Source organism: Sorex fumeus, unplaced genomic scaffold (genome assembly GCF_029834395.1).
Source record: "Sorex fumeus unplaced genomic scaffold, SorFum_2.1 ptg000063l, whole genome shotgun sequence".
Classification (NCBI taxonomy): domain Eukaryota; kingdom Metazoa; phylum Chordata; class Mammalia; order Eulipotyphla; family Soricidae; genus Sorex; species Sorex fumeus.
The window spans coordinates 73,376,542-73,402,844 of NW_026606120.1; the positions used below are offsets into that span (position 1 = coordinate 73,376,542).

The 26,303-nt window shown below is 46.0% G+C and overlaps 2 protein-coding genes and 1 pseudogene across 11 annotated transcripts in view; 1 reads left to right on the plus strand and 2 right to left on the minus strand.

Annotated features, from left to right (window-relative positions):
- Positions 1-5,701, minus strand: part of MED1 (mediator complex subunit 1) — a 42,247-nt gene extending 36,546 nt beyond the window's left edge. For all 7 annotated transcript variants that reach the window (XR_008794267.1, XR_008794268.1, XM_056128024.1 and 4 more), the window contains exons 1-2: positions 5,500-5,701; positions 30-136 (exon numbers count right to left, since the gene is read on the minus strand). Coding sequence is in view for 5 of the 7 variants with exons in the window: in XM_056128024.1 (XP_055983999.1) it covers positions 30-136; positions 5,500-5,524 (132 nt within the window). In the remaining 2 variants the exon portion in view is untranslated. The remainder of the gene's footprint in view (positions 1-29; positions 137-5,499) is intronic.
- Positions 5,702-14,450: 8,749 nt separating this feature from the next.
- Positions 14,451-14,570, minus strand: LOC130036321 (uncharacterized; annotated as a pseudogene).
- Positions 14,571-17,287: 2,717 nt separating this feature from the next.
- CDK12 (cyclin dependent kinase 12) overlaps positions 17,288-26,303 on the plus strand; it is a 92,277-nt gene continuing 83,261 nt past the window's right edge. For all 4 annotated transcript variants that reach the window (XM_056126821.1, XM_056126818.1, XM_056126820.1 and 1 more), the window contains exon 1: positions 17,288-18,934. In XM_056126821.1, coding sequence (XP_055982796.1) covers positions 17,886-18,934 — 1,049 coding nt within the window. In that variant the 5' untranslated portion in view covers positions 17,288-17,885. The remainder of the gene's footprint in view (positions 18,935-26,303) is intronic.

Below are 26,303 nucleotides of genomic sequence, written 5' to 3' on the forward strand. Positions count from 1 at the left end.
TATTTTTACCCACAAACTACAATCCTCACCATGACTTGACGCACAAGCTTAATGGTTTCACTCCAGGGTCTATTTTGGTTAAATTTTGCATGGAGCCTTTCCAAGAGAGAACTCATCTTACTCAGCTTTTCCGACTCTATGATTAAAAAAAAAAAAGCATTAGTAACCTTTCTATAAAGATCCACCAATTTTTCTTTTCCCCCCTGCTTCTTTAGTTTTTGATTTTGGGCCACACCTAGCTGCCCAGAGATTACTCCTAACTCAGTGCTCAGAAATCACTACTGGGAAGCTCAGAAGATGATGATATGACCTTTAAAGGATAGAACCTGAGACAACAGCATGCAAGGCAAGGACCTACCCACTATACTATCTCTCTGGCCCTCTGCCAGTTTTTCTTGCAGTTTTTCCTTTGAAACCCTCAAACTTTATCCTGGTAAGAATTCAATTAAAATATTTTTCATTAGGGTCAGACTGGAGAGAACAATGGGGAGGGAACTTGCCTTGCAGGCAGCCTACCTGGGTTAGATCCCCAGTATTCCATATGGTACCCCAAGCCAACCAGGGGTTGAACCTGAGTGCAGTTAGGAGTAAGCCCTGAGCACTGCCAGGTGTGGTCCCCCACCCCAATTTTATTTTTCATTATCACGGTCATGGTCCTCCCGTTGTTCATCGATTTGTTCGACCGGGCCCAGTAACGTATCCATTGGAGACTTTGTTGTTACTGTGTTTGGCATATTGAATACATCACGGGTCGCTTGCCAGGCTCTGCCGTACGGGCGAGATACTCTCGGTAGCTTGCCAGGCTCTCTGAGAGAGGAGGAAGAATCGAACTCGGGTCGGCCATGTTGGCTGCGTGCAAGGCAAATGCCTTACCGCTGTGCTATTGCTCCAGCCCCATTTTTCATTATCACTTATTTTAAAACATTCAGAAAAGAGCAAGAGATGGCTCAATGGACTGAGCAAATGCTTGGATGAAGAAGGTCCAGCACCATGTATAGTTCCTGAGCACCACCATGAACACCATGTACACTGCCAAATGTGTGTCATTCACCCACAAAAAACACAAATAATTAGGGGGCTGGAGCGATAGCACAGCGGGTAGGGCTTTTGCCTTGCATGCAGCTAAACCGGGTTCAATTCCCAGCATCCCACATGGTCCCCCAAGCATCGCCAGGAATGATTGCTGAGTGCAGAGCCAGGAATAACCCCTGTGTATCACCAGGTTGTGACCCAAAAAGCAAAAAAATAAATAAATTTTCTGTTATTTTTCTCAGTGTCAGAGATGAAACTCAGAATATCCCTCATGCAGAATAACCACTCCATTGCTAAGCTACATCTTGGCCCTTTTATCTTTTTTCCCCTAAAGAGTATGTCTTGGGCTGGAGAGATAGTACAGCCAATAAGGCATTTGTCCTGCACCTGGCGGACCTGGGTTCGATCCCCTGGCACCATATATATGGTCCTACAACCCTGCCAGGACTGATCCCTGCAGTAGAGCCGCAGTAAGCCCTGAGAGTCATTGGGTGTGGCCACAAAACAAAACATAAAAAATAATTTTTTGGGGGGAGTTAGACAGTACAGTGAGTAGGGTGCTTGCCTTGCATGCCACCAATGCTAGTTCAAATTCCCAGTACCCCCAATCCCCACTAGGAATGATCTCTGAACACAATGAATCCTCTGAAAGCAAGGATTAAGTCCAAAGCACAGCCCTGTGGGCTAAAAGCAAAAAGGGGGAGGGAGGTACTGCTTTAGATTCAAACTTTCAATAAGAACTAAAAACAAAAAACAAAAAAAACAAGAAGATGGTTCCAAGGGCTAGAGTGTATGTTTTGCAAGAAGGAGGCCCAGGTTCAACTCCCAACTCTACAAGGTCACACAAACAACCATCTCAGGAGCACAAAAGACAACCAAAAAAAATCATATTTCAGGATGAGTGTTAATTTAATGACAAAATTATTTTACAAGGGGCTATACAATGGGTAAAGCGCTTGCCTTGCATGCAGCAGGTCCGGGTTTGATTCCCAGCACCCCATATGGTCCCCAGAGCACCGCCAGGAGTAATTCCTGAGTGAAGAGCCAGAAGTTACCTCTGAGCATCACCGGGTATGGCCCAAAAACAAACAAAATTATTTCATGAAACACACAAAATCCTTTGCAGGATATATATGTAAAAGAATTCACTGAAACATCACCTTACTAAATTTTGTTGATCATTATGAAAATGCTGGCTTTTAAACTTTGTTTTGTAAATCACTTGCCTTGCTATATGACTGACCCAAGTTCAATCCTCAGACCACCAGGAATGATTCTTGAGTGCAGAGCCAGGAGTAAACCCTGAGCACTGCTGGATGAGGCACAAGAACAAAAACCTTTAAAGAGGTCCACTCATAGTATTATGAAGAAAATAGGTTTCTGGGGTTGGGGAGATAACAGTTCAACAGGCTGGAACACATGCTTTGCTTGCTAGAGCCCTGGACTTGGTCCCAGGGGCACCAGAGGAAGGTGTCCAGCCCTGAAGTCATTAGTAGCCCTCAGTGGAACATGGTGCGGCCAATAAATAAATAAATAAATAAAGGGGCCAGGGGCTGGGACATTTGCCTTGCACACAGTTGACTTGGGTCTGATCTCAACATTCCACCTGGAGCACTGACAGGAGTGATCCCTGAGCACAAAGCCAGAAGCAAGCCCTGGGCATGTGGCCCCAAAACAAAAATAAAGGGGCAAAAGAGATCATGTAGGGGTTAAAGCTCGTTTTGCATTTCACCTGCTAGCTCTGGTTCAAATTCTCAGAACCACATATGGTGCCCTGAGGAGTGCCAGGGGTCACCCTTGAACACAGAGGCAGGAATAACCCTTGAGCACCACCAGATGTGACCCAAAAAACAAATAAGAACACTGGTTACATAAAAACACAAAATATACAAGTTATAAGAGGGTGATGGAACTATCAAAGAAAAATTAGATATTTTTAAATTTATTTACCTGGGGAGCCACATCCTGTGGTGCTCAATTCTGGGGCTACTACAGCTTGATAATGGGAGTTTCTAATGGTGGTATTCAGACAAACCATGCTTTGCTGGAGACTGAACCTAAGGCTTCCAAATGCAGAGTCTGTACTCCAGGCCTTTGAGTTTTGAGAAAACTTTCAGATTAAGATTGATATTCAGAGGAAGTTCATAGTAAATTGCAGAGACCTTACATAAAAAGTAACATATTGACATTCGCATAGAAACATTAACAGAGAGCCTGAGAGATGGTACAGCAGGGAAGGCTCTTGCTTCCCATGTGCTAAATCACTAGGTTTGATACCTGGCACGATATATGGTCTCCAGAGATCTATCAGAAGTAATCCCTGAGCATAGAGTCAGAAATAAGTAGCATAGGGTGTAGTCCAAAGAAAATAAATGTGTGTGTGTGTGTGTGTGTGTGTGTGTGTGTAAGGGGAAGAGGGGGGAGATTAACAGAATGTTCATAATCCATTGAGGCAGTGAATTTTTTCAGTGCCCTTAAACAGAAAGCCAAGGATCAAACTCAGGATCTCACATATGCATTCTACTCCTGAGTCACATCTGCCTAAAGCAATGAAAGCTTTCACATCAAAATTCAAACCCCTGAGGCCAGAGAGATAATACATCTGGTATTTGCTTCCCTTTGCATATGGTAGATGCATATGATCTCCCTAAGCATACCTAAACACCGCTGGGTGTGGTCCCAAATCAAATTTAAAACAAAATTCAGTCTCCTTCCTCCAATACCCTCATCTTCTGGAAAATTGATTTAGAGACTACTTCACTCAGCTTATAGATCTAGACAGTCTGCAGAAATGTTTGAGTCGAGCATCCTATTATGACATCTTATTATGACATCTCATTCCTACTTTGACAAACTGGCAGGCTACCGAATGTAGCCTGCTCACACGGCAGAGTCTGGCAAACTCCCCATGGCGTACCCAACATGCCAAATACCAGTAACAATGATGGGTCTCATTCTCCTAAAGAGCCTTGAATATAACCTCAGGGCCAGGATGAAGGAGACGTTACTGGGGCCTGCTAGAGGCAATCAACGAATAACAGGATGTTTTTTAATTTAAAAAAAATTTGGTGGGGGAGGGTTGCTGGAGTAATAGCACAGCAGGTAGGGCGTTTGCCTTGTACACGGCCAACCTGGGTTTGATTCCCACCATCACATATGGTCCCCTGAGCACCGCCAGGGGTAATTCCTGAATGCAGAGCCAGGAGTACCCCCTGTACATCCCCGAGTGTGACCCAAAAAGCAAAAAAAAAAAAAAATTGTGTCACACCCAGCTGTGCTCCTGGCTCGCCACTTTGGGATCACTCTTAGCAAAGGCTAGGGGATGGGGAGACCCACATGGTGAGAAGTTGACCAGCCGTATGCACTGCAAGCACCCTACCCACTATACTATCTCTGGCCCCAGAGAGTTCTACTTTTAAGACTGTATGGATACATCAGTAAGCAAATTAGACCCAAAAAAATCCTGTATCAAGTCTCTTTGACAGTCAATCCTCCGCACATTTCTTCTCTACTAAAAACCCTCCCAACACTTCTTTAGGAAGTCTAATGACCAATATATCACACGGGTGCTCAGATCCAATACTTTGTGAGCAGCTATTACGAGCTTGGGTCTAAACAATGATGACTAAGGCAAGACCTCTTATCCACAAAGCTTAAGAGAAGATAATAATAGCTGTATCAATAGAAATACGTCCAAGATACAAGGAGATATTTAAAATGTTAACTTTAGAGACTCTTAGGCTGTACAAAAATATTGGTCTTGTTTTGGGGGTTTGTTTTCAGGCCACACCCAGCAGAACTCAGGGTTTAGTCCAGGTTGGTGCTTGGGGGTGGAACCTGGAAGTGCAGGCAGACGGCATTTCAAGGGGTGAGACCCAGGTCTCCTGCATGGAAAGTGTGCGCTCCAGCCCTGAGTTACCGTGTAGGCCCAGAAATATTAATTTTCACTTGTTCCCTGCTAACCCTGCCTTTGGAAGGAGGACATCTGCCGCGTTTTTTAAACATACAAGTGCGCAAAAGCTAAACAACATAACATTCTAAGGACTCAGAGGCTTTCAATATCACAAGGAACTGGTCTTTTCATTCATGCCAGCACATCGTTCAGTACACAGCTCTGTACCATTGTTTTTTGTCATTACCCGGACCTCTATTCTGAACAAGGTTGTACGCCTTCTACATTCATTCCCCGGCCCCCGTCACTTTAGACTAGCGCTGCCCCAGAGGTCGACATGATTGCCCCTACACAAGAACCCTTCAAAGAAGTTGGGGACCCCCCCACCCCAAAGACGAAGCACTCCATCACCGGGGAAGGATCAGTTCCAGTCTAAAACTAACACATATCCCGCCTCCTGGACTCTGAGTCGTCGTGAGAGTGGCCGCGGCGGAGGCATCAACCCCCAAATCCTCTCCCAGATTGGCTCCCCCCAACTGTGTCCCGCCCCCTGGTTTCCCCCTCGAGTCACTCACCCTCGGTTTCCCCCTGAGCCTTCATCCTGGCGGTGGGAAGGGCCTGACTCCTACGCAAAAGGATAAGCCCTTCCCCACCTCTAGCGGGGTAGATACTTCAAGCTCCCGGGATGCAGGGCACCAGCAGTCCCCACGCTTCCCGGGAGGCTCAGTCTGTCGTCCCCGGCGGCAAGAAGAGAAGGGTTCTCGCGGCCGCCGCCATCTTCCCCAACGGAACTTCCCAAAGATCGCGAGGTTTCCCGTGAACCTGCGAGAGAAAGAAAAGGGCACCAAGTCTCGCGGGGAAAACAGGTTATGGACGGGCTTCTCGCGAGATTATTGAAACGTTTCTCTCCCTTAAATGTCGGTTTTGTAGCTTTCCGACCATCCGCGGGTTTCCGTTTTGATCTTGAACCGATTCGCAAACTGTGATCGTAGCGTTCTAACCTGAAAATGTATTGGCGTGAGAAACAGTCTATATTCAAGATTATACACTTGGGGCTGGAGGATTGTACTGCGGATCGGGAATTTGCCTTGCACGCGGCAACTTTTAGCGTCCCCTGAGCCCTCCAAGATCCTTGAGTACAGTGCCCGGAATAACCCCTGAACATTGCCGGTGTGGCCTCAAAACACCACCCCTCCCCCCCAAAAAAAAGATTCTATTAGCTCTTTGCCGCACTACATTTGAATACTATCCTGAACAATTAATTACCATATCCTTGTTGTTTTGGGTTTATTTTTGTTTGGGGAGAGGGGATCCTCATGGGTCGTTGCTCAGGGCTACTCCTCAACTGAAAGATTGGCGCCTGGGATCAAAAAGAGCCGGCTACTTCCAGTGCAAGCAACTTAACCCAGTGCTGTATCTTACCGGTCCCTCCACTTTTAAAACCATTTATTTTTATTTTTTCTTTGGGAGCCATACCTGGTCATGTGCTCAAAGTGTACCTACCTCTGCTTCTGACCCCTGTCATTCCTGGCAGGCTCCCAGCCTACATGTGGTGCCAGGGATTAAACCGGTTTGGCCTTGTGCAAGTATGCCCTACCTGCTGTACTATCCCTCTGGCCCTACTTTTTAAAAAAAATTCTGATGTAGTTACTGATCACCTGCAATATATTTTTAAGATCTGTGAGGTTTGGTGATGAAAGCAAATTTGTTGGCAACTGTTTGAGTCCCCAAAGTGGCCACTGGTATTTTGGTTTTGGTTTTGGTTTTGGTTTTTGCTTTTTGGATCACACCCGGCAATGCTCAGGGGTTAGTCCTGACTCTGCACTCTGGAATTACCTCTCCTTGTTCTGGGGGAAATCATGTGGGATGCCGGGGTCATCCAACACGGTCAGCCCCATGCAAGGCAAACACCCTACCTGTGTACTGGGTCAGCCCCATGCAAGGCAAACACCCCACCTGTGTACTGGGTCAGCCCCATGCAAGGCAAACACCCCACCTGTGTACTGTCGCTCTGCCCCGTATTTACTTATTTATCTTTGTAGTGGCTGGAGGGATAGCATAGCGGTAGGGCGTTTGCGTTCTCCTTCCTCTTTCGCCCCTCCTCCTCCTCCTTCATTTTTATTTTTAAATTTTGGGGCCTTACCCAGTTGGTGGGCTGGAGCGATAGCACAGTAAAATCTTAACACCCCGAAGGTTGTGTGTTCACAGGCTCACTGGATGGCTCTTTCTCACTGCCTGCGTTCGGTGCTCTTGAGCCCTGTGTGTGCCTGGATCAGGACAACTGTTCTCTCAAGCTTGAGCCCCTCTTGCTCTGACTCTGGATCTCTGGAGCCCGAGCTCTCTCGCTTCTGACTCTCCTCCCCCCGAGCTTACAGTCTTAGTTTATATAGCAGTCACATAAGGCGCTACATAAAGGTGGGTTGAATATAGTCAAATCAACAAAGAGAGGTAAGACCACTCCTCCAGGAGATTAACTCAAGGACAAAATCTCATCTACAGAGATTACTCCAGGTTACTAGGAGATCCACTCAAGGGTGGGATCCCAACAAGGGTGTGTTCTTCCCTCAGTTAGTAATCTACTTAAATAGTTGTAATAAATCTACTTCTAATATTTCTAGCAATGTCATTCTGTATGAGCACAGTAGGAGATATAAACTTAGTTTGGTTCTTCCTGAGAACATCTCACTATGCATTCCGCAGTTCTAAGGCCAGGTTAATCTTCCTAGCTCCAGCAGGGTCCTAGTCTCCTCGTTACTTTTGGATCATGACAGCATTTGTCCATGATCATGCCCTCAACTTATAGTTGAGTATCGTGGCTCTTTGGCCTGGCCCATTTCGATGCCAGGGTAGCTCACAGCTTGCCCTGGGTCCATTCAATCCCTCGTCGGGACCCTGCTTTTGGGGTGCTAGGAACTAGGGGCGACTGAGTCAAGAAATCAGATGCCCAGGAGTAAATATTATTTGGAGTCAATTAACTCCCAAGTTACAAAGCATAATATTAACTGTCTTCCTGTGTCCACACAGAAAGGACATTGCTTACAATACAAGTTCAGTGTCCTTAGATGGGTGTGACCTGACAAACCTAAGCTACCTGAGGAAGGACAAAAGAGTGTTATCCTACAGTTTTTGCTTTTTGGATCACAACCGGCAATGCTCAGGGGTTAGTCCTGACTCTGCACTCAGGAATTACCTCTCCTTGTTCTGGGGGAATCATGTGCGATGCCGGGGTCATCCAACACGGTCAGCCCCATGCAAGGCAAACACCCTACCTGTGTACTATCACTCTGCCCCGTATTTACTTATTTATCTTTGTGGTGGCTGGAGCGATAGCATAGCGGTAGGGTGTTTGCATTCTCCTTCCTCTTTCGCCCCTCCTCCTCCTCCATTTTTATTTTTAAATTTTGGGGCCTTACCCAGTTGATGGGCCGGAGCGATAGCACAGTGGTAGGGCATTTGCCTTGGGAGCAGCCAGCCCTGCCTAGCTAGGTTCAATTCTTCTGCCCCTCTCAGGGAGCCCGACAAGCTACCGAGAGTATCTCACCCGCCCTGCAAAGCCTGGCAAGCTACTGGTGATGTATTGGATATGCCAAACACAGTAACAAGAAGTCTCATGATGGAGACTTTACTGGGCCCACTCGAGCAAATTGATGAACAAGGGGAGGACAGTGCAATGCTACTGTGCAGTGCTACCCAGTTGGTAGGGCGTTTGCCTTCCATGCCACCGACCCAGGTTCGATTCCCCCGCCCCTCTTAGAGAGCCCGGCAAGCTACCAAGAGTATCTCGCCCACAAGGCAAAAGCCTGGCAAGCTACCTGTGGTGTATTTGATATGCCAAACACAGTAAAAAGTCTCACAATGGATCCGTTACTGGGCCTGCTCAAGCAAAACGATGAACAACGGGAGGACAGTACAGTACAGTACAGTGGTAGTGAAAACAAGTAGCACTGTAGCACTGTCCTCCCATTGTTCATCAGTTTGCTCGAGAGGGCACCAGTAATGTCTCACAACAAATTGTGAGACTTCTTGTTACTGTTTTTGGTATATTGAATGCCTCACGGGTAGCTTGCCAGGCTTTGTCTTGTGGACAAGGTAGCTTGATGGGGTGGAGCAATCAAACCCCAGTCGGCTATGTGCAAGGCAAACACCCTACCCCCAGTGCTATTGCTCCAGCCCAGTGAAAACAAGTAGTGTAGCTTATATTACACAAGACACAAAGAATGTGTAGTAAAAACTCGTATTTGAGTAAGTCCTAACAAAGAGAAATCTAAACAATGCTGACAAGGTTTTGAACACTGAAGAATCAGACCGAATATAATAGAGCTAGCATTGCCAAAGAGGAAAATGCTAGTTCAATCCTTGAGTTCAATCCTTGGCACCACCTGGGTCCAGGTGAACCCAGCTAAGAATGAGTCACCCCTAAACTTTCTGCACAATCAGTTGATCCCAAAACCCAACAATAGATTCACGTTTTTTTCAATAATTAAGTTTTTTTTAAAAGTTCTTTTATGATTTTTTTTACCACACCTGCTGGTGTTCTATACTGCTTGTGTTCAAACTTGAGTCTCCCATATGCAGAGCATGCACCCAGCCATTGGCACTATCCCAAGGATATTTGTGGTTTTTTGCTTTTGGGGGTTTGTTTTCTGGTGGTTTTGCTTTTGGGTCACACCTAGTTCTGCGTTCAGGAATCACACCTGACAGTGCCCAGGGGACTGTATGGGATTGAGTCTAGGTCACCTACATGTAATGCAAGTGCCTTACCCACTATACTATCTCTCTGGCCCCCAGACTATTTGTTTTTTATAATGTTTTCTTTCAATACACATCCTAAGTTGAACACTGACAAGTTGGAATTTGCCTAATTTACTGCAAGGGCATGAATAAGTGTATCTCTACTAGGTTAACCGTGAAAACCCAGTTCCACTGCCACTCTTGGGACAAACAAGTTGAACTTTATTGAGAACCACTCAGGTGATTAGAAAAAGGTGAACTCATCTCCTCAAAACAACCACCTTGTCTGCCAGGTCCCAAGAAGAGGGTTTACAGAGATAGAACAGAGAAGAAAAGGTCGGTAAGATAAGGGGGACAGTCTCAACATCGATTTGCTCGAGCAGGCACCAGTAACGTCTCCATTGTGAGACTTGTTACTGTTTTTGGCATATCGAATACGCCACGGGGAGCTTGCCAGGCTCTGCCGTGCGGGCAGGATACTCTCAGGAGCTTGCCGGGCTCTCCGAGAGGGGCAGAGGAATCAAACCCAGGTCGGCCAAGTCTGCTGCATGCAAGGCAAACGCCCTACTGCTCAACATATTCTTTTCTTTTATTTCTCTTTTTTGAAGGGGCACCATACCCAGTTGTGCTCAGGACTTACTCCTGGCTCTACACTCAGAGATCACTCCTGGCTGTGCTTGGAGATCATATGAGGTGACTAGGGATCAGAAGTCAGAGAGTGCATGGATTAAAGTATTTGCCTCACTTGAAGCTAAGCCTGATTTTATCCCTGACTCCCCATTTGGTGAATGCCACCAGGAGTGACCTCTGTACCCAGAGCCAGGCCTTGAGCACTGCTAGATTTGACCAAAAACCAAAACAAACAAAATCAAACTAACAACAACAAAAAATTATATTCAAGTCACTGGGATGGGTTGGAAGTGGTAAAGTACATGTCTTCCATGCACTGCAGTAGGCCCTGGTTTGGATCCGTGTCACCCCTGACCACCTGTCCAAGATCTGGCCAGGCATCCCCAGGCAGAGTACTGTCTGCTAGCTAGTATCCCAACATCTCCAGATGTGCTTCCCCCACCCTTCCCAAAAACATGCTATTCAAGGGGCTGGAGCAATAGCTCAGCGGGCAGGGCATTTACCTTGTACACGGTCAACCCGGATTCAATTCCCAGCATCCCATATGGTCCCCCGAGCATCGCCAGGAGTGATTCCTGAGTGCAGAGCCAGGAGTAACCCCTGAGCATTGCCAGGTGTGACCCCCAAAAAAATGCTATTCAAGGGGCCTGAGAGATACTGTAAAAGTTAAGATACTCATTTAGTGGTATCAAGCAATATAAAATAAATTATTGTGGGCCTTTTATGGGGGCAAACTTGAGGAGTGGTTGGGAAAAATGGTGACAACAGTGGAGGGAAGGTGACAATGATAGGATTGGCGTTGGACTATTGAATACCTGTAGCAAATCTCATAAACAACTTTGTAAACTACAGTATTTAAATATTTGGGGGAGGAGGAGTTGTTAAGGCACTCACATGACATGCTATTCAAGTGACCTAGAGATAGAACAAGGGTCAGGATCTGTGGGACCCCAGATGCCATTGTTGCATGGTCCCAGAGCACCCCCTGGTGGTTCCCAGCACAGCAGGGCCAGAGCTACTCCTCACTGCTGGCAGAGCTTTGAATTGTCCACCTCAATTAGCTTTATGAATAATAGCAGAGGCCCTGGAGCCCTTGAGCACTGTTTAAGAGTGCTAAATAACATTTAAGAGTGCTAAAATACTGTTCAAATATCCTCCATCCAGACCCACTCTAACAGGTGATTAAAATTTAGGGAACAAGTACAGTAGTAAAAATTTAGTAAGTACATGTTTTGGGGTTGCAAAGTAGTACTATAGGCAGGGTACTTGCTTACATGTGGCAGACTTAGGTTTAATTTCCTGCACCTCATATGAATCCCTGAGACCTGGCAGGCATGGTCCCTGAGCACAGAGCCAGGAGTAAGTCCTGAGAACTGCCACGTGTAGCTTAAAAACCAAAAATAATAAGTATAGGGTTGGAGTGATAGTATAGCAGGTAGGGAGCTTGTCTTGCATGCACCCAATCCAGGTTTGATCCCCAGCATCCCATATGGTCCCCTGAGCACTTGCAGGAGTAATTCTTGAGTGCAGATCCAAAAGTAAACCCTGAACATTGCCAAGTGTGACCCAAAACCTAGTAAATAAATAATAAGTATATTTTTTCAAAAATGTCTGGAATCTTGCTTATTGCTGCAGAGATATCTATAACCATGTTGCTTGCACATAAAATTTAAATTTTGGTTTGTTATTTGCCACACCCCAAACCCTCCCCAGATATATGTATATAGCCAGAGAGTGAGCTGAACAGATAGAGCTGAACACATGCTTTGCATGCAGGAGGCTGAGGTTGGGTTCCCTGACTGTAGACACTTTGAGCATGGCAGAACTGACCTAGAACATAGTTGGGAGTAGTCCCTGAGAGCACCAGCAGATGTGACCCAGAAAACAACATAGGTGTTAATTAAGACACTTGGGGCCGGAGCAATAGTACAGCGGGGAGGGTGTTTGCCTTCCATGCAACCAACCCAGGTTCGATTCCCAGCATCCCACATGGTCCCCTGAGCCCTGCCAGGAGTAATTACTGCATGCTGCATGCAGAGCCAGGAGTAACCCCTGTGCATTGCCGGCTGTGACCCAAAAAGGCCAAAAAAAAAAAGACACTTGGGGCTGGAGTGATAGTACAGCAGGTAGGGCGTTTGCCTTGCACGTGGCCCACCTGGGTTCGATTCCCAGCATCTCATCTGGTCCCCCAAGCACCGCCAGGGGTAATTCCTGAGTGCAGAGCGAGGAATAACCTCTGTGCATAGCCGGGTGTGACCCAAAAAGAATAAAAAAACACTTATCAGCCCACTCTGGTTTGATCCATAGTTTCACATGTTTCCCTGTTCACTGCTGGGAGTGCCTCGTAGGACACAGCTAGTCACCAAGAACTCCCACATGTGGGGCCAGAGCCATAATATAGCAGGTAGGGCATTTGTCTTGCACCCAAGCAGCCCAGGTTTTATTCCCAGCATCCATATGGTCCCTGAAGCCCCACCAAAAGTAATCCCTAAGTGAAGAGGCAGAAATAAGCTCTGATCACCACTGTGACAACCTGTCCCCCCAGAAAAGAACTACCAGATGTGGTCCAAAAATAAATACACATAATATACAAGTACTCCACAAATAAATACAATCTGAAAACACAATCACTACAATAGTAAGTACTCAGAAATTATTTCACTTATTATGCCCAAACTATCAAAGTTAGCTATGTAACTGTTCTTTGTCCTTGAAACTGCATGAGTATTGTCTGTGCTACATGTAGCTAGGAAATACTAAACCTCACAAAGCATGAAAATAAAGTGACTTGGGTTGGAGCAATAGTACAGTAGGTAGAGCATTTGTCTTGCACATGGCTGAACCAGGTTCAGTTCCAGTGTCCCATGTGGTTCCCTGAGCACCACCAGGAGTAATTCCTGAGTACAGAGTCAGGAGTAACCCCTGAGCTTCGCCAGGCATAACCTAAAAAGACCAAAAAAGAAAAGAAAAGAAAGTAACTTTTACCAAATATTGATCACAGATTAGTGTGAGAACTAATATTTCACTCCGAAAATTCAGGTGAAATAACATCATTAAAACATTTGTTTTTTATGCTGGGACCCACACTATTCATGAGAGAGACCCAAGTTTGAATACTGACACTCCACGGTCCTGACAGCTGTGGCCCAAAAGCCAAAAAACTAATCAAAATGAAAATTGTTCTCCTGGAGGCAAGGAGAAAGCTCAAAGGGCTGGAACAAATGCTTTGTTTGCAGGAGCCCCTGCGTTCACGCCTGCTGCTGTTTCCCTGAGTACCAAGAGCAATCTATGCACCACTCTGAAATTAGCACCTTCTCCAGCAAGCACCACAGTGTGGCCCCAAAACTAAATAAACATTTGCCCGAATGGCAGAGCCTGGCAAGCTCCCCGTGATGTATTAGATATGCCCAATATCAATAACAAGTCTCACAATGGAGACATTACTGGTGCCAGCTCGAGCAAATGGATGAACAACAGAATGACAGTGCTACAGTGCTATTCTAGGGACAGAGAGATAGCTTCAAGGATTGAAGTACAAGTATTGCATGTGCTAGACTCAGGGTTCAGTTCTCAGCAAAAAATGAACTGTTCTAACAGTCATGCAGTCAGTCTGAGCACTGAATTCATTATACAGCCCAGCTGGTGAAGCATCATCAGAATTAATTAGCTGAGTATTCCTTGTAAGGCCAAAAGATTATTTATTTATTCATTTGTTTATTTGGTTAAGAAGTGAAACTTATTGTGGTAGGTGGGATGGGGGATTGAGTGCTGAGGGGACTGGAGGGGACAACTCCAAAGTTCTCAGAAGTTCAGTGCCCGCTATTTGTCCAGAGGCTCACGATTAGGGGTGTATTGGTTCCCACAATCTTCTGGAATGAGCTGCTTCTCAGCCACCAGGTCTTCAAACCTCATTTGTATTAAACTTGTTCAAGCCCCACTTCTTGGAGATGTGGACTTTTCTGATGACCAATAAACTTGAACTTGTCCTGAATCAAAGCTCAATCAGATGTTCCTTGTTCTGCACTTTGGTGTGGATGGACAGGATTACTTGGCCAATGTGGACTCTGGCCATCATGCCCTGGGACTTTCCAAAGGTTCCTAAATACCTGTTTGGAATCTGAGATTGAGGCCAGCATGAGAGCAGATAGGATTATCCATGGCAAAGGACTGTCCCCAAGGTGTCTTATTATAGCCCGTACAAGCCAGAGGCTGAGGACACTACCGAAGAGGCTGCTTGCTGTCTGCAGCCATTGCACACTGGACCCCACTAACAAATTAACTACAAAAAAAAAAACTCACTTGGGCCCGGAGTGATAGCAAAGCGGGTTGGGTGTTTGCCTTGTACACAGCCGACCGACCTGGTCTCCCAAGCACCATCAGGAGTAATTTCTGAGTGCAGAGCCAGGAATAACCCCCTGAGCAAAGCTGGATATGACCCCAAAAGAAAAAAAAAAGCTGAAACTCAAAGCACTGTGTGTTCTTGGGGTTGGAGAGATAGCACAGCAGGTAAAGCTTATATGTAGTCAACTTGGGTTCCATTCCTGGCACCCCAAATGACCCCTGAGTTCAGGGCCAAGAGTAAGGCCTGAATAATGCCAGGTGTTGTTCCAAAACCAAGTAACAACAGGAATCCAAACAAAAAAATTTGATGGAGGGATAATACAAAGGGTAAGGTACTTGCTTTGCATGCAGCCAAACTGTGTGCAATCCCTGGCACCCTGAATTATCCCCTGAGTCCCACCAGGAGTAATCTCTGAATACAGCCAGGAGTAAGTCTTGGGCATCACCAGGTGTGTCCCTTCCTCAGGAAAAAAAAGTCCCCCCACCAAAAAAGGTTTGTCAGCATCAATGCTGTGGGGGCTAGAGATATTAAACAGGGTAAGGCCTTGCATGCAGCAGCTGATTAGGGTTCACTCTTGGGCACCTCATATAGTCCACATGTGAAGTTTGTGCTCTTTCATAAGGTTACATTCACTGTGTCTATATCTCATTTTTATTTATCATCTTGCATCTTATAACTAAAAACGTGACAGTGTCTACTTGAGGGCCTGATCTGAAATCACTATGTGTTTGTTCATTTGTTTTTAGGCCACACCTTCTCCATACCAGGCTGTGGAGGAGGGCAGTCTGTTCCCTGTTTGGGTATTACTTGCTCTCTGCAGTGTTCAAGGGACCTTTATAGTATTTGGCTATTGAATCTGGGCCTCCTACAAGCCAAGTATGTGCACTAGCAATCTCACCTAACTCCCTGGCCCTGCACAGGCAAAACTGAATAGAAAAGGGACTTAAATTCTCTCAGATGAATTTGTTGAAGAAAGAAAAGAAAGAAGACAGGTCATTCACCTTTTCTGTGCTTTTTCCTCACTTACATAACCTTATGGAAGGATAGTTTTGAAATTAGACTTAACATGTGAGGAGTTTTGAAAACCAAGAATGAAAATAGGGCAGGACGGTGATTCAATAAATAAAATTATAAAAAATGAAAAAAAAAATCCGAGACTTAGACCCGAAAGCTTTGTAACTGCTCTCATGGTGATTCAATAAATAAAATTATAAAAAATGAAAAAAAGAATAAGGCAGGAGAGAGAGGTCAATGCACTGAGTTCATGGTTTCTTTTTTGTTGTTGTTTGTTTTCTTTTTAGTTTGTTTTTTTGGGCCACACCTGTTGGTATTTAGGGTTTTTTGTTTTTTTTCTTTTTGGGTCACACCTGGCGATGCACAGGAGTTACTCCTTGCTCTGCACTCAGGCATTATCCCTGGTGGTGCTCAGGGGACCATATGGGATGCTGGGAATCAAACCCAGGTCAGCCGTGTGCAAGGCAAATGCCCTACCGACTGTGCTATGGCTCCAGCCCCGGTATTTAGGTTTTACTCCTGACTCTGTACTCAGAGACTCCGGGGATCATATGTGATGCAGGGGTAAGTCCAGTGTAAGGCAGGTGGCCTACCTACTGCAAAATTGCTCTGTCCCTGAGTTCATGCTTTGTATGCAGGAGCCCAGGTTTAATCACTTCCGAATCCATGGTCCCCTGAATGCTGCTGGGAGTGTGCATAAAGTACAAAGCTGAAGGAGAACTCACCACAGCCATCTAGTGTGCTCCCAAGTCAAACAAATGGAACACAGATGACAGTATGAGATACCCAAGTGCTAACTCCAGGAACAGTCGGTAGGTGGTCTCTCTATACAGTGCTTGTGGTGGGGTTAGGGGGTCTGACTTGCCTGCCTGGACTTGAACCTATATGCAAAGCATGTGCACCAGCCCTTTAAGCTTTATCTCCCATCCAGATATAATTTTTGTTCTCCTCATAGATACAAAGCTTTGCTTGTTCCTTCCTACTTTTAATCTTTTGCGTGTAGATTAAAAGGCAAATGATCTCAGAAGAGTCATGATGATCTCAAGAGGTTCTTAAGCAAAGCAGAGCAAGGTAGTGTCACAGTGAAAAAACTTGGGCTTTCTTGTCAGATGCGAAGCTGAATCTCCTGTCTGCTCTTTGCTGAACACTAGATTTGCTGTCCTGAGTAAGTTATTTTACTTTTCTATTTCGCGTTTCTTTATCTGTAAAACACGATTGAGAATAACGTGTTTTGTAGCATGATCTGAGAATTGGGGATAAGTAAGGGAATAATGGGAAACTGGAAGCTTAAGTAATACGCTAGATTTGGGTAAAAATATTCCCACAATTCCCCTTTGTCCTATTGATAATATTTTCATCCTGGTAGTCAAAACAGTGGTTGAAAAGTACGATATACAAGCATTTGTTTGCGAGGGCGCCTGTAAGCATTTGTTCAATGAGTTACCAATAAAGTTTTGAATTTAAAAAAAAAACCACTCCGTTTCAATTAAGCTTGGCCCAAATTGCGAGCGGGAACCTTATCGCGAGAATTTTCCTCGAGATTTACTCTCGCGTTGTTTGTTTAAGTAGCGATGAGAGTTGAACGGGAAGCACAAAATACCGCGAGAGCTCCGCAGATTCTCGCGATGTACCTGAGCTCGCCCCTCCCCCCTTCCCCCAGTGCCGTTTCGGTTTAACCTAGTGTGTGACTGTGAGTCTGTGAGGGAGGAAGTGTGTGAGGTGTTGAGGTGAGGCGGAGGCAAGAAAAGGGGCTCCCTCAGGAGCAAGGGACAAAGGGGGCGTGAGGCGTCTAGGCCGCGGGACCCCAGCGACAGGAAGTCGCCCTGAGCTGAGCTACCGGGTAGGGGAAGGGCCCGCGCAGTCCTCACAGGGCCCCAGAGCCAGAGGCGGCCCTACAGCCCCGGACCGTCGGCTTCCTACTTCCTCGACCTCCCCGACGCCGGGGCCTGAGGAGCGGCTCGGCGGGGGGAGGCGGGGGGGACGGACTTGAGCAGCCAGCCGTTGTCTCGCAACTCTCCTGCTGAGGAACTCTCGCCGCTTCCCTGTCTCCTTCATCCCCCACCTCATGTAGGAGGGTGCTGAGGAGCGGAGAGGGAGGAGGAGCCTGGGCCACTGTCCCTTCCCTCCCCACCCCCTTCTAGGGGCGCTTTGGTAGGCGTGGGGTTGGGGCTGGGGGGGAGGGTGGGGGTTACTTTTTGGAGCGCCGGGGAACTTTTTCCCCTTTTTGAAGCCCGGGGAAAGGGAATGCCCAACCCAGAGAGACATGGGGGCAAGAAGGACGGGAGTGGAGGAGCTTCTGGAACTTTGCAGCCGTCATCCGGAGGTGGCAGCTCAAATAGCAGGGAGCGTCACCGCTTGGTGTCGAAGCACAAGCGGCATAAATCCAAGCACTCCAAAGACATGGGGTTGGTGACCCCCGAAGCCGCGCCGCTGGGTACGATGATCAAGCCTCTGGTGGAGTACGATGACATCAGTTCTGACTCCGACACCTTCTCCGACGACATGGCTATCAAACTGGACCGGAGGGACAACGACGACCGTCGGGGAACGGAGCGGAGCGACCGCCTGCACAAGCACCGGCACCATCAGCACCGCCGCTCCCGGGACTTGCTGAAAAGCAAGCAGAGCGAGAAGGAGAAAGCCCACGAAGTGTCGAGCAAGTCGGGGTCAATGAAGGACCGGGGGTCGGGGAGTTCCAAGCGTTCCAATGAGGAGAACGACGACTACGGGAAGGCGCAGTTATCCAAAAGCGGCAGCAACAAAGAGTCCCGATCCTTCAAACTCCACAAGGAGAAGATCCGGAAAGAACGGGAGCTGAAGTCGGGGCACAAGGACAGAAGTAAAAGTCACCGGAAAAGGGAAACCCCCAAAAGTTACAAGACGGTGGACAGCCCCAAACGGAGATCCCGGAGTCCTCACCGGAAATGGTCTGACAGCCCCAAGCAGGACGATAGCCCCTCCGGAGCGTCTTATGGCCAAGACTATGACCTTAGTCCTCCTAGATCTCACACGTCCAGCAACTACGACTCCTACAGGAAGAGCCCTGGGAGCACCTCAAGAAGGCAGTCAATCAGCCCCCCGTACAAGGAGCCCTCTGCCTATCAGTCCAGCACCCGCTCACCCAGCCCCTACAGTAGAAGGCAGAGGTCCGTGAGCCCCTACAGCCGGAGGCGATCATCCAGCTACGAGAGGAGCGGCTCCTACAGCGGCCGCTCCCCCAGTCCCTATGGTCGCAGGCGGTCCAGCAGCCCTTTCATGAGCAAACGGTCTCTGAGTCGGAGTCCACTCCCCAGGTGAGTTACCAGTCTAACAGGTCTTCCTTCCTTGGGGTGGGTTAGGTACGTGGTCGTCGGGCGTGGTGACATTGTGTTCCGTCCCCCAGTATTCATCGCTGACCAGGACGCTTAGCTCTAGGCTAGCCATTGAAGTAGGTGAATCTGGTGTTCTCTTCACCCAGAGTTGGCGAAGTAAAGAGTTCACTGCCTAATACTGCTGAAGGTAGGTACTCTGTAGGTGCTTTGTGGGCTCTTCATTGGTAAGCATCTGGGTGAGCAAAATCTTGGACTTCTGCTTATTAATACCATAGAGTTATTACTGGTTCTCTGACCTGGTCTAGCTGTTTAACTCTTCTTTTAGTTATAAAAAAGGACATTGGTGTTCTTTGGACCAAGTGAAGATGTATGAAATTAAGAAGTTTTTGTTTTAGTTATGTCAAGGTAATTTTCATAGATCATTTACCATTTATGTTGTCCACTGAGTTGTATTTTCTGGGTGTAGGGAGAGAGTACAGTGGGTAGGGCACATGCGGCCAACCCAGGTTCCATCTCCAGTACCCCATGTGGTCTAGTAATTCCTGAGCACAGAGCTATAAGTAACCTCTGAGCACTGCCGAATATGGGCTCCCCCCGAAAAGTGTTTCCTAATTAACCATATCTATGTATATATATTTTCCTTTTGGGCCACACTGGACACTGCTCAAGACTTAGTCCTAGCTCTGTGCCCAGGGATCATTTCTGGTGATGATTATGGAACTATAAGAGGTGTCAGGGATCAAACCTGGGTGGGTCTTGTGCAGCATGACAAACGTCTTACCTGTTGTGCTATCTTTCCAGTGATAATTTTGATTACTTTTTGATTTCTTACCAGACTTTGGGAAGGGGGATTACTTCTGGTTCAGGGGTCACTCCTGATGGTGCTCAGGAGACCACGTGCAGTACCAGGGATCAAACTAGTGTGTTTCTAGGGCCCAAGAGACATACTTGAAATTTTTAATGAAAATTGATCTTGATAAGTCCTTTTTCCTTTTGATGAAGCGGTGGTGTAGAAATTGACTCAAAGGAAAACTTGGTTTCATTTTTTTGTGGTGTTGAGTTTAAACCTAGGGACCTCATCCTTTAAGGCAAATATCCCTTCCACAGAGCTATATCTCTGCCCCTAATTTTTGTTTATGTATCACCCATCTGCTCAGGGATTATTCTCAGCTCTGGACTCAGGAATTACCCGTGGTGGTACTTTAGGGGACTCTGGGGAATGCCTGGGATTGAACCTAGGTTGGCTGCATGCAGGCCAGTTCCCTACCACTGTACTATTGCTCTGACTCCCCTAATTTGGTTTCATTAAATGGGCTTGGCCATCAACAAGGCAAGAGTCTTAACCTCTGTATGATCTCTCTGGCCCAGTTTTTAGGATCTTCATCTAAAGAAAGTTAGTAGTCGTCGGTTTTTTTTTCCCCCCCTTTCTGGGTCACACCTGGCGATACTCAGTGGTTACTCCTGGCTCTGCGCTCAGGAATTACTCCTGGCGGTTCTTGGGGACCATAGGTATGCTAAGGGATCAATCCCAGTCTGGCCGCCCACAAGACAAACGCCATACCCATTGTACTATCGCTCCCACCCTTTTTTTCTATTTTCAAGTTAAAAATTATTAGCAATGATAGTCTAAACTTATTAAACTGTAGTGTTCCTAGCTGTTAGGATTGAAGATCCTTAGTTTTTCCTATCCCATGGTAGCTCATATTCCTCCCCAACATGCCCCATTTCATTTTAATTTTTTAAACTCAGAAGTTGAAAAAACTAGTTGAAGGTGTGTACTACCTAGATTTTTGGGGGGGTGGGGAGCTGTTTTTGGGCCACATATTGCTCCTGGATCTGCACTCAGGCATGACTCCTGGTGTGCTTGGTCCCATATATGTGGAAATAGAACCTGGGCTGGTCGTATGCAAAGCAGGTGCCTTGTCTGCTGTATCCTCTCCATCCCTGTACTACATAGATTCTATTTTTAATATTTGCTGTGTATTATTTTTAATGATACTTCTCTCCATCAATCTCATTTTTATTCATTTGAAAATAAGCTGCATCACTGGAGAGATACTCAACAGGCTTTAAATGCATGCTTTGCATACAGGTAGGCCCTGGTTGCATCCCTAGCACCAGATGGTCCCCTGCATGCTGCCAGGAGCAACCTCCAAGCACTGCTGGGAATGGACCCTGAGCACTGCTAGTTGTTTCCCTAAACTAAAATAATTAAATTCAGGCCTGAGAATATAGCACAGTGGTAGAGCACTTGTCTTGTATGTGGGTGGGGCTGGCTTTGGTTTCTGACATAAAAAAATAAAAACAAGTAAGTTTTGGGGCTGAAGAGTGTACGGTGGCTAGGATTCTTTCCTTGCATGCAGCTGATTTTTTTTTCTTTCTTTTTGGGTCACATCCGGTGACGCACAGGGATTACTCCTGGCTCATATACTCAGGAATTACCCATGGCGGTGCTCGGAGGACCATATGGGATGCTGGGAATCAAACCCAGGTCGGCCGCGTACAAGGCAAATACCCTACCCGCTAAACTATCGCTCCAGCCCCTGATCTGGGTTTGATTCCCAGCACTCTGGTCTCAAGCACTGCCAGAGCAATCCCCAAACACAGAGCCAGCAGTAAGTCCTGGGAGTGCCCCTCACCTGAAAAAAAAAAAAGCTTTACTGGTATATTTCACTTACAAGCACTTTAGCAGTGTTTTTTTTTTTGGGGGGGGGGAGTGGTGGCATTACCCAATGGTGCTCAGGGCTTTCTTCTGAATCTGCACTCGGGGCACTCCTGATGTTGGTTGGGGGGCTACATATGTTGCCAAGATGAACTAGGTTTGGCCTCATGAAGGGCAAGTAAATGCCTTAACCATGTACTATCTCTCTGACCCCCTTAGAAACAGTTTTAGATTTTTTTTTTTTTTTTTTTTGCTTTTGGGTCACACCTGGCGATGCACAAGGGTTACTCTCTTGGCTTTGCAATCCGGAATTACTCCTGATGGTGCTCAGGGGACCATATGGGATGCTGGGAATCGAACCTGGGTCGGCTGCGTGCAAGGCAAACGCCCTACAGCTCCAGCCCCCAGATTTAGATGATTTTTTTTTTTTTTTTTTTGCTTTTTTGCTTTTTTGGGTCACACCCAGCAATGCTTAGGAGTTACTCCTGGCTCATGCACTCAGGAATTACTCCTGACAGTGCTTGGGGGACTATATGGGATGCCGGGGATTGAACCTGGGTCGGCCGTGTGCAAGGCAAACGCCCTACCCGCTGTACTATCACTCCAGTCCCTAGATTTAGAATTTTTAAAAAATTTTGTTTTGGACCCACACAGAGCAGTGACAGGGGCGATGCTCTGGACATGATACTCAGCATTATGGTTGGGTTGTTCCTGGAGTTGCCCTCACTGTACAATTCTGTGCTGATGAGTGAAGCATGGGTTCCTACATGCATGGGCTTCAGGCCTTTGAGCCACCTGCTTGACTCAGTTTTTTTGTTGTTGTTGTTGTTTTAATTTGGGTGTTGGAACACACATGTGGTGATGCTGAGGGAATCACTCCTGGGTGTGTTCAGAGGACCATGTGGGGTACTAGGGATTGAATCTGGATCAACCATGTGCTGTCACTCTGACCCCCCCCCACACACAGTGTTTGTTTTCTTATTTTTTTTTCAGACAGTAGAAAAGATTACTGGAAAATGAAAGAGCAAGGAAAAGAAACTCCCGATGTGGGGAGGAACTTAGTATATATCTAAGTTGTGTAGTATTTGTTTTCTTGATAGAATAACTTCACCAACATTGTTCTGAGAATGTTTGTTTTTGAGATTGTTCCTGGTTGTGCTAGGCCAGTCTTCAGGAGCAGTGCCGTGTATTGAATTGGAGTCTATCACATGGAAAGCAAGAGCTTTAACTTTTTTTTTTTTTTTTGTCTTTTTGGGTCACACCTAGTGATGCTCAGGGGTAACTCCTGGCTCTGCATTCAGGAATTGCTCCTAGTGGTGCTCGGAGGACCTGGGATGCTGGGGATCGAACCAGGGTCAGCCACATGCAAGGCAAAAAGCCGTAACCACTGTACTATTGCTCTGACCCATAGAGCTTTAACTTCTATGCTCTCTTCCACAGGACAAAATTTCTTTTAGAGGGGGGCACACTCAGTGATGTGCGGATTACTCCTGGCTCTGCACTCAGAATTCTCCTGGTGGTGCTTTTCTTTTTTGATTTTTGGGCCACTCCTAGCAATGTTCAGGGGTTACTCCTGGCTCTATACTTAGGAATCAATTCTAGCAGTGCTTGGGCATCATATGGGATGCTGGTATTTGAACCCTAGTTTAATGTGTGTAAGGCAAATGCCCTACCTACTCCTGGGGCAAAATTTTTTTTTTCTTTTTGGGTCACACCCAGCAATGCACAGGGGTTACCTCCTGACTTTGCACTCAGGAATTACTCCTGGCAGTGCTCGGGGGACCATATGGGATGCTGAGAATCGAACTCTGGTTGGCCGCATGCAAGGCAAACGTACTAAACACTGTACTATTGCTCTAGCCCTTGGGACATAATATCTTTAGATTCATGATAGAGGAATGTACAGATCCCTTGTATGGCATTCTCTGTTTTGTTTTGCTTTGCTAGTTTCAGTCAAATTGAAGACAAAATGATTTGGCAGAAATGGTGGCAGTTTCATTCAAATGCATAAACCCCAAAACAAAAGTGAGCACATGATTTGCATGCAGAAGACTAAGATTCAGTCGACCAAGTAGCCCTTGGAGCACCAAACCAGGAGTAGCCCTAGAGCAGCACAGTGTGTGTCTCCAGAATAAAACAAGAATTGTTATTGTAGAAAGTAACCTCTGATTTTTTTTAAGTGTCTGAGATTTTAGAAATTTTACTAGGATAGAGATGCTTGATTTGCCCTAGTTATAATTCAAAGAAAAATCTAGTTTCAGCTATTCAAAGGAGAAGTATTAGTTTTCTTAAGCGAAAGTGGATACCTAGCAAATCCATTTAACTACTTAAGTGGTTTATATCTTTCTGTTGGTATGTGTGTATTGTTTCCAAATACTTTGATTTCAGTAGTGACTATAATATAACTTTTGGGAGGAAACTTCCAAAAAGTAGTATAGATATAAGAAAGTCATGACCATTATGTAAGTTTTCCCCCCTACATAATTGTATTTGTTTTGGTTTTTGATTCACACTCAAGGGTGCTCAGGGATTACTTCTACCTCTCGGATCCTAGCTAGTTTAGGAGACCATATGGGGTGTTGGTGATCAAACCTGGGTCAGCTGTGTACAAGACAGGCACCCTACCCGCTGTACAGTCTTTTTGTCCTCAGTTTTGAAGTATTTTGAGTCACATCAGTGAGTCAAATTATTAAAGGAAAATAGCACCACGGGGCTGATGAAAAAAATAAAGGAAGGGGGGGAAAATCTAGGATAGGAACAATTAGGAAATAAAATATTTTAAGGTCAAATTATGTTTTGTTCGGTCACCTTTTTTTTTTTAGTTACATTTTTTAGTGCTATTTTTTTGTTTTTTTTTGGATCACACCCAATGGTTCATAGGGGCTATTCCCAAGCTCTGTGCTCAGGAGTGACCCCTGATACTGTTCAGGGGACCATATGTGGTGCCAGGCATTCAAATCAGGGTCTCAGCAGCTATACCACATGCATGGTAAGTGTCTTACCTTCTGTATTCCTAGTCCCCTTGTGCTTATCTGACCCCTTCATCCCCACATTGAGGCTTAAACATGTTTGCTTTTTTTTTTTTTTTTATTCTGTTTTACACTTGATATTTTTCAGGGCCTACTCCTGGTTATGTACTCAAGGGTCACTCCTTGGTATTATACTGGGGAGTGTATACCAGGTACCAGGACCAGGTACCAGGAACTGAACTGGGGTCAGCTCCGTACAAGACAAGCATCTTAACCCTTGTACTACCTCTCTACTCTATTAAGTGTGTGTGTGTGTGTGTGTGTGTGTGTGTCACAACTGGCACTGCTCCCGAGTGATCTGTGGTGGTACGCAGGGGCCTGTACTTGATATCAGGGTTCTGAACTGGAGTTGGCTGGATGTAAGGAATAAATAACCCTTGAGCAAAGAGTCAGGTGTAGCTTCTGAGGACGGTACAAAGTGACCCAAAAAATAAAGGGAAAAAAGAAAAGTAGCTTTTTTAATTAAAAAATTTTGTCTCCTGGTGTTCAGTGAAGTATACTAGTTTTTAATTTTTCCAATTTATGTCACTTGCATTTACAATAAAGCATGACTTTGTTTTCATTATAATTTTACATTAATAATCAGAACCCAAATGCTCAAAATAATAATTTTTATTATTATAAATAATTGGTAATTTTCAGTGAAAATTTTATCCATCTACAGGGGCTATAGAGATAGTAAAGTGCGCAGGTACTTGCTGTGCACCCGGGTTCAATCCCCAACACCCCATGTGGTCCCCTAGCCTTTCTAGGAGTGGTCTTTGAATACAGAGCTAGGAGTAAACCCTGTGCACAGCTGGGTATGGCCCCAAAACAAACAAAAACACCCAAGAAAGAAAATTGTATTAATCTTCAGTTGAATAAATAGTGGTAAGTTTTAGTGTATTCCTTCTGATCTTTGTGTGTCTGTGTATCTATATGTATGTGTAAATGTTTGGGTTTGGGGGCCATTTAGTAATTAGGAGCTATTCTGATATAGTGCTTAGGGGGTACTTCTATTGATTTGAGCTATCTCCTTGGCACTCCATAAATAATTCTTTGGGTGGGGAAGCAGTGCTGAGATTTAAACCTCAGGCCTTACACATACAAGGCAAATGCTCTGTTGCTGAGCCACATCCCTGGCCTTTAAATACATATATTTTCTCACATGGGGTAGGGGGTTGGAGCAGCCTGGGTGTGTGCTTAGATCTGGCAGTGCCCAGGTCCAGTGCTGGGGGTTGAACTGGGGTTGTCTGCATGCAAGACAAGACTTTTAACACCTGTACTATACCTTTGGTCCCCTAATTTTTGGGCCACACCCAGCAGTGCTCAGAGGCTATTCCTGATTTCTTGCCTAGGAATGATCCATGATTTTGTGCTCTGGGGACCATGTTTGATTCCAAGGATCCAAACTGGTGTCTAGAGGATGCAAGGCAACCCCTTTACCCCTTTACTGTAGCCCCCAATAATTTTTATTTGTTTTTATTTGGGGGCCACACCTGGTGGTGCTCAGGGGTTACTCCTGGCTCTGTGCTCAGGAGTTACTCCTAGTGGGGCTCCAGGACCATATGTGGTGCCAGGGATCAGACCTTGGTTGGCCACATACAGGGTAAGTGTCCTAACTCTTGTACTCTTACTCCAGCCCCAGATCAAATTCTTAAATGTCTTAGAGCACAGCTTT